The following is a 7,905-nucleotide window of genomic DNA, read 5'->3' as shown; positions in this document are numbered from 1 at the left end:
TAATTAGAGATGCAGGGGATCAATGATAGGGAGGTTGGACAGCCCGATCCCCCAGTGCCAGCCCAATAGACTGATGAGTTATTGTCATGTAAAAAAGCGCTAGCAATAAGACCCAAACGCCGTGCTATTGTCCAAGCGGAAAGAGCCAAGTTTATTATGAGGACTATATGCTCTAGAGACCTGGGGCTAGGCGGCTCCTTGGGAGGCTTTTCATAAAACAAGGCTCAGCTCCTATAAAGGAGGGCAGTTTTTGAGCAGGCGCCGAGCAGTGCACATCTACCCACGGCACGAGCCTCCTTCAAACCAGTCAAAATTCAGCCGTCACGAGCTGAGCTCCCCAACTCCGTACGCGCTTCTGGTTTTCATGTGCTCCTCGCCATTTTAATCCAATTTGTGTGTCTTTTTCCTTGGGAGTGCAGCTTTCCTTCTCCACTGAGCCTTTTCAATGTATAAAATGGAGTATTCTTACCTCAATTCCTCTGCCTACGAGTCGTGTATGGCCGGGATGGACACGTCGAGCCTGGCTTCAGCCTATGCGGACTTCAGCTCCTGCAGCCAAGCCAGTGGCTTTCAGTACAATCCCATCAGGACGACGTTCGGGGCCACCTCGGGGTGCCCGTCGCTCACCCCGGGCTCCTGCAGCCTCGGCACCCTGCGGGACCACCAGAGCAGCCCGTACGCCGCAGGTAAGCCGACACACGCCGTATATAAGCGCCCTGATTGCTTTGGAAAATGGAAATGTGTTTAGTATTTACCAAACGAAATTTGCTTACACAAATGAAAGAATTTATCACGTTAGAAGCGATTGCAGGCAAGAGGTAATTCAGTTACGGGGTTACACTATCCCAGTCACACCCTAACCGCCAACAAAATTATCTTAAGCTGCCAAAATGATAGGCATAATTTATTTACTTTGCGATGAGACATAAACCTTCGAAAATAATGAAATAACCAGCGACTTAAGCTCATTATTGACAGTGAATTGAAGTTGCACTAGCAACAATAGCAGCATTTATGACAAGTTTCCAATGCAGTCTCCAATAACATTCAATTAACAGCATTTCGCGGATAACAGGATTACATCTGACTCGGGATTTTCATAACCTTATCTTTTATCACGATTTGATCTTATCTTACAAGCATAACCACCGAATACACCTAGTTTAGAAACTTTATTTGAATTATTTCGTTTTCGTTTCTTGCTATTAGAATCAACAAGTGGTGTGTTTTACATCAACATGACATTTTCTAGGTGCACAGTTGACTTAACTTGTGTGTTATTCGACAGTTCCCTACAAGCTGTTCACGGACCACGGGGGATTGAACGAGAAGCGAAAGCAGAGGCGCATTCGCACCACGTTCACCAGCGCGCAACTCAAAGAGCTCGAGCGCGTGTTCGCCGAGACGCACTACCCGGACATTTACACGCGAGAGGAGCTCGCGCTGAAGATCGACCTCACCGAGGCTCGGGTGCAGGTGGGAGACCCTATACTCGCATCCACTACATCTACAGCAGAACACATCCCTATGCGCATTCACTACATCTACAGCAGAACACATCCCTACGCGCATTCACTACAGCAGAACACTTATACACGCATTCACTACACCTACAGCAGAACACGTTACAAGCAAACTCTTATTGTATAACAAGAGCAACTGTTTTTTTTTTTTTTTTGGGCTGAAAATGATGTAGCACTTCCCAGTGTAAATATAAAATTAAGTGCAATAATAATACCCAGCAAGCAATAGCCGTCATTTCAAACTATAGACCCGATATAGTCCGGCTGTGAGTAACACACTTCTAGACAAAACAACCTTGAATTTGGTTACATGTCGTTTTTGCCAAAATCATTCCATCATGTAAGCAAAGTCAACAGTGATTACAAGGTGTTTGGTTTAATTTCTTCACTCATTTGATTTCTTTGTTATCTAATTGATGACTAGTCTATTATTGGGCTGTGGTTTAGCGGTCTATTAAATGTTCACTGACTGCCCAAATTCAGCCTTGTTTTAGAATAGAATAGCAATAGAATTGCCTTTATTGTTCTTTAGCCCAGATGTCTGAGCTGTGTTTGGAGGGCTATTAGACGTCTTTTAAACGCAAAATTGCTTGTTGGAATGCAACATTTTCTATATTATTATTCAGAGCATTCATATTAAATAATAACAATAGTTTATGTATGCAAGTGCAATGATATAACGCGCGCGCTTCTCCACAGGTGTGGTTCCAGAACAGGCGCGCCAAATTCCGCAAGCAGGAGCGCGCGGCCGCCGCCGCAGCAGCCGCTGCCAAGAACGGGTCCGCGAAGAAGGACTCGCGAGAGGAGGACAGCAAAGAGGCCAAGGCCACCGATCCCGACAGCACCGGCGGGCCCGGGCCCAACCCGAACCCGTCCTCCAACTGTGGGGGGCCGAGCCCCAGCGGCGGACAGGTGAGCGGCTCGGGGAACGGCCCTGTGGAGCAGGGGAAGACGGCAGTGGCCGGAATGGGAGTCACTGCACCGAGTCAAGGTTGGGCTTCAGCCCCGGGAACCATCACCTCAATTCCGGACTCTCTGGGCGGACCGTTCGCCAGCGTTCTGTCCACATTACAAAGACAGAACGGAGCCAAAGCCACTTTAGTAAAGACCAGCATGTTCTGAGTTAGAGGTAGCGACGAGCGCGAGATTCAACAAACCAACAAGAGTTTACTCGAGTGACTGTGGGGAAATGCCAAAAGAAGGAGAGAGAGAGAGAGATAGAGAGAGAGAGAGAGAGAGAGAGAGAGAGAGAGAGAGAGAGAGAGAGTCCGTCCTGCTGAAGAAAGAAGAGACGCCACCCGACTACTTTCGGTTTACACCACAAGATGGATAATAATAATAATATTAATAATATCATACACATTATGTTAACATTGTGACCTTATCCGGACTGTTGTGTTTTGGCTGTGGTCGACACAAGTAAACGAGAGACTGCGATGCGCGCTCCCGCTGCAAAGAACACTCACCAATGACTTACGAAGATACAATGTCATTATTCAATGTCATTATACATGTCATTATATCTCGGCGCCATAATTATTTGTTTACATTGACTCAAGCGCAAGTTCCATGTCTGTATTACAGAATCCACTCTGTTCTATATTTTTACCTATACATTTGCCAAGCCTTAGAGCCAGGGGCTCTGCAAACATTCATCTACACATTTACTATTAATCTAAGGCGAATTGTTCTTCAAAATGGCACAAGTACATACTTCACTGTTGACAGGAATACGTAAACGTTTTGTGTGTCTTTCTACAGCTGTGTTTTTGTGGCTCAGATTGTATAGTGTTAAAGCGTATTGACGTCCTAGATAAGCATAGACCACATTCCCCTTGTAGTTCATTGAGTCTTTATAATGTTTTACAACTGGCGCATTCTGTGGAGGAAAAAGGGAATGGATGCAAAACACTGTATTTATTTTCTATATTATTTGCATGTCGTCTTCTCCGTCCGATTTTATAATGATTTTCACCTATTTTGTGAGCATAATGTAACACGTTTTTTGTCCAGGATTTGAGATTATTTATATGTAGGTAATGGATGCTTATATTTAAGAAGGAAATATTTCTACATGTGCACATAGTTTTTCAGGTGTACCATTGACATGCTGTTGATGATAAAACGATTATGATGCTGAAAATAATACTGTCCCGTTTTCTCTTTCAAGTTTACACTTCATTCAGCAGAAAGTCTTCATGCAAAAGATCTTTATGTGTCTTATAGCTTTGTCCCGTTCAGCACCTCGGACAGCCGCGCGAGCACGAGCACGAGCACGCGCACGGATCCCCTCCGGTAAACGACGCGACTGAAGTGTATCGACGCTACTGTCACTTCTGTTATAAACACACAGACTAACTTCATTCCCGTTTTACTTCAAATTTCATATCTTTAAACATCCAGAACTATTATCTTACAGGTCGATTTTGCGCAGAATAGGTTTGATATCTACATACAATAGACTAATGTAAAAAAAAAAAAAAAGAAACTCATACTATTAATAAATGCATCTAAACTAACGACAATTTGAAGCAATTAGATTTTTTTTTTTTTTTAACTCAGTATCTCAGTATATTTAACTTTAGAAAAAAAAGAAAAAAACTTACCCTAAACCCATGCGTATCATATGCACGTTATACTCCCCTTTCGTGTATAAACTGCAGATAAACACAATGCGTGCTACAGAGACGCGTTTACTGCGACCGGCTGGATTTTATGCAGGTCCACATACAAGACGTTAAAAATTAATATTATCCTAGCCTATATTATTAAATTATATCATACATAGCTATTACAATTCGTTTTTCCCCACAGATGTTCTGATGCAGAAAATATCCAAACGAATAACTGTGTGAATAACAAATAATAAGTCTCACAAAGGCAAAAAAAATGTACTAATATGAATCAAAAGTTTCCCGATATAGCGATAAGATATGCGTTTATAACATCTTACGTTATTTAACAAAAAGGCAAACGTCTTGCAAGTATGGCTTGCTATTGACTATAATCAATGAAGTGAATGGTTGTTAAAATAGCGATACTCAACTTTATAAATTAAAATGATGAAAAATAAATAGATTTAATGGGTTTCGCGCGACTTTTCACTATAGTAAAGAGTTCTGCAGTTATTGTTCAGATGCAACACTAAAACAATGACAGTCATCAGCGCTTTATGAGCTATGCATACACTGACATACGTGCATCTCTAAATCATCTGCTTTAATCTAAGCTCTGGCTGCCATCATGTGTCTGTGATCTCCAGACTCTCAGATTATAAAGCCTTCACGAGAGGAAGAAGAGGATGAGGAGCAGCGCGCGCTTTTACACACTCTTACTTACATTAAGGAGCGATTATATGGTTTAAGAGCAAGTCAAGGCCGCTTTAGAGAAGCATGTACAGCAGCTAGTGTTCGCTACACGAGTTTAGGAGCGTTCTGTTGTGTTTCCCTGAACGAGTCGCTGTCTGTTCATCAAGTGCTGAAATCATCATCATCATGGCCTCGTGATCATTACAAATACTCCTTATTTTAGTCAGAAAATCTTAAAAGTTATTAGCTTAAATATTCAACCTAATTAACAATATAAACATAATTCGTGTTTATTTAATGCAGAGCAACGTTCCGGTCAATGACTGCTGCAGTGTGTTTCATCTGCACTCACTCGCCTGTGACGTCACTAGTGCACTATATAGTGAGGGTCAGTCACTGATCAGCAGTGCTTTATTCTCCCAGTGACACCAGTGCAGGAGGAAGAGGAGAAGGAGGAAGAACATGTCGTGTTGAAGACCTGAGGCGTGAACGCTTCTGAATCTGAACCACTGTAGTGTTTCTGGACAGTTTGTTGTCAGCTCGTCACCACTTTATGTTAACGACATGATACCCTTCTGTATATGTTTTGTACTAATCAAATCATTAATATTTCATGTATTTTATTAAATTTAGTAAATTAATTTGGCAAATTAAATAACATTAATCATTTAATAAACCTAAATAAATTCTAAAGATCCTATATTAAATTCACAATATATTCCACATAAAGTGTAAGTTACACTTTATGTGGAATATATTGTGAATTTAATATAGGATCTTTAGAATATTCTTAATTAGATGTAAAAAGCGATAGTATGAATGAATCATGCACTGTTGTGAATGAAGTTACATCGACACGTAATACTCTTACCATGGTACCATGGTAAGAGTATTACGTGTCGATGTAACTTCATTCACAACAGTGCATGATTCATTCATATTATCGCTTTTTACATCTAATTAAGAATACGATTGTTTTAGAAACGCGACCAGAAATCGATTTCAACTACATATCCTTGTATCCATATCCTTATATCCTTATCCTTATATCCATATCCTTATATCCATATCCTTATATCCATATCCTATATGTTCTCAGTCTGAATGCAACATTTCGTTACAGCTGATTCTTCTGATTCATATCAAAGCGTTTGCTAATTAAAAAGGTTTGACAGTCATTTACAAAGATCAATTCAGATCTGAATTATTTCACAAATTTGTCATAAATGAAATATGCAGTGTCTTAATCACACACACTTCACACCTTCAGGTCGGAGTGGACATTATTTCAGCTAGCCTATATGAAACAAAAATGACTAATTTCTATTTTAAAATAGGCTATTTAAAACAATTCAAATGTAAGGTATCTAAATAAATGTAAGTTTGGTATTTTTGTATACACAAATAAACTTACAAATGCGACTTATTCAGAATCGAAAGTCGATTCCAAAAATCATCGGAGTCGATTAAGTCGTGTCCAGAAGTTCTGGAGGTCAGATAAGGTAATACTGTCACGGTGGATTCTGCTTGTTGAAGGGGAAAACTATAATAATTGCTGACAAATGTTATTTAATTTCCATCAAAAAATATGAAGACATCTACGATATTCCAGACAGATAATTAGCTAGTATAACATACCTTATAGTGTCATTTCTTTTCTTTCTTTCTTTTCTGACAGTGAGCCACTCCGGGAAATGAAAACTAAAGTTTCAGCAGTTCCTCGCATTCAGAAAGCGTCCAGATAAATACAGTCTAATGCTGATAGTTAATTAAATCCCAAATTGCGTTAATTGAATGCTTTTTCTCACATTATCTTGATTTTATTTTGATATTTTTAAATTGAAGCATTTTGTATCTTTATGTATAGCTAACGTTTTCATTTTCATAACTCATGGTTTGGTTGAAGAATGTTTCTTTTTTGCAGTGATGAGTTTAGCTTGTATTGTAGCTGCTGAATTGAGGTCCAGTGTGTGTGTGTGTGTGTGTGTGTGTGTGTGTGTGTGTGTGTGTGAGGATGTATCACTGATGATGACTGGACAGATTATTACGTTTTATTCTTGTGGTTGCGTCATCCAACCATTAATTTCAGATTCTACAGATCGACATAGAGTAAAAGAGAGACAGGGAAGAATTGACTCTGTGTATGAGACACACACACTACCATCTGAGAAGGGTGGGGCTCGTGCAGTGTTTGAGTGGAGCTTGAGCGCCCTCTGCTGATTCAGACTGTTATTACACACACTGAGGGAATAAGAGAGACAGTTGAGCTCAACACTACTTCTAATTCATACTAAATAGAAAAACACAATTCATCATATCAGGTAAGATATATTATTTTTTTACATTTTCTATTTATTAATGAACAAGCACTTTTTATTAAGTTGCCTTGGAAAAGCCAACATACTGATATTGTATTTAAGCTTATTATTATTCTTCTTAGCCAAAATTTCTCCACGCTACTCCTCCTAAACTGTTCAAGCTACAACCACTAAACTCAGACTGAACCTTCAAACTGGTCTGACTCGAGTTGCTTGCTCTTTTCAGACTGATCAGACTAACGGTTTTCCTAAAATTGCTGATCAAAAATTGGAAAAATCCCATAAACTTTCATTGAGGAATGTTCAAATTGAGCCAAGACTATTCAAACTTCAACTGTATTCAAATGTTGACAGTTGGAGAGGCTCTCAGACTCCATCAGCTGCCATTCTATCTACTATTTCTAATTCATTTAAGCTTTCTTTCTTTCTTTCTTTCTTTCTTTCTTTCTTTCTTTCTTTCTTTCTTTCTTTCTTTCTTTCTCTTTTCTCTCTTTCTTTCTTTCTTCCTTCCTTCCTTTCTTTCTTACTTTCTTTCTCGCTCTCTTTTTCTTGGAACAGGACAATCTCTCTCTCTCTCTCTCTCCCTCTCTCTCTGTCTCTCTCCCTCTCTCTCTCTCTCTCTCTGTCTCTCTGTGTGCGTATGCGCATGTGCGAGCGTCTGAGCGAGTTGGTACTTTTTTTCCTTTTTCTTTTTTCCTTTTCTTGTTTTGCTTAGTATATATTATTTGTCGCTGTTTTTTTCACCTAAGGGTGGAA

The 7,905-nt window shown here is 39.8% G+C and overlaps 1 protein-coding gene across 1 annotated transcript; it reads left to right on the top strand.

The window, feature by feature from the left end:
• Nucleotides 1-244: 244 nt before the first annotated feature.
• On the top strand, nt 245-3,637 carry phox2bb (paired like homeobox 2Bb). Its single transcript, XM_084430387.1, has 3 exons — nt 245-686; nt 1,289-1,476; nt 2,223-3,637. Exons 1-3 carry the CDS (start codon nt 446-448, stop codon nt 2,643-2,645), a joined length of 852 nt encoding a protein of 283 aa, XP_084286513.1. The 5' UTR covers nt 245-445; the 3' UTR covers nt 2,646-3,637.
• Nucleotides 3,638-7,905: the final 4,268 nt, after the last annotated feature.

Source organism: Rutilus rutilus, assembly GCF_951802725.1.
Source record: "Rutilus rutilus genome assembly, chromosome: 14".
Classification (NCBI taxonomy): domain Eukaryota; kingdom Metazoa; phylum Chordata; class Actinopteri; order Cypriniformes; family Leuciscidae; genus Rutilus; species Rutilus rutilus.
This window is presented reverse-complemented; position numbering and strand designations above follow the sequence as displayed.

What these genes read in the sequence shown, in the direction of transcription:
- phox2bb (XM_084430387.1), top strand. Translation starts at nt 446, where the DNA reads ATGTATAAAATGGAGTATTCTTACCTCAATTCCTCTGCCTACGAGTCG. An exon ending in GAGCAGCCCGTACGCCGCAG is followed by an intron (nt 687 to 1,288) that starts GTAAGCCGACAC and finishes GTTATTCGACAG; the next exon opens with TTCCCTACAAGCTGTTCACG. An exon ending in TCACCGAGGCTCGGGTGCAG is followed by an intron (nt 1,477 to 2,222) that starts GTGGGAGACCCT and finishes GCTTCTCCACAG; the next exon opens with GTGTGGTTCCAGAACAGGCG.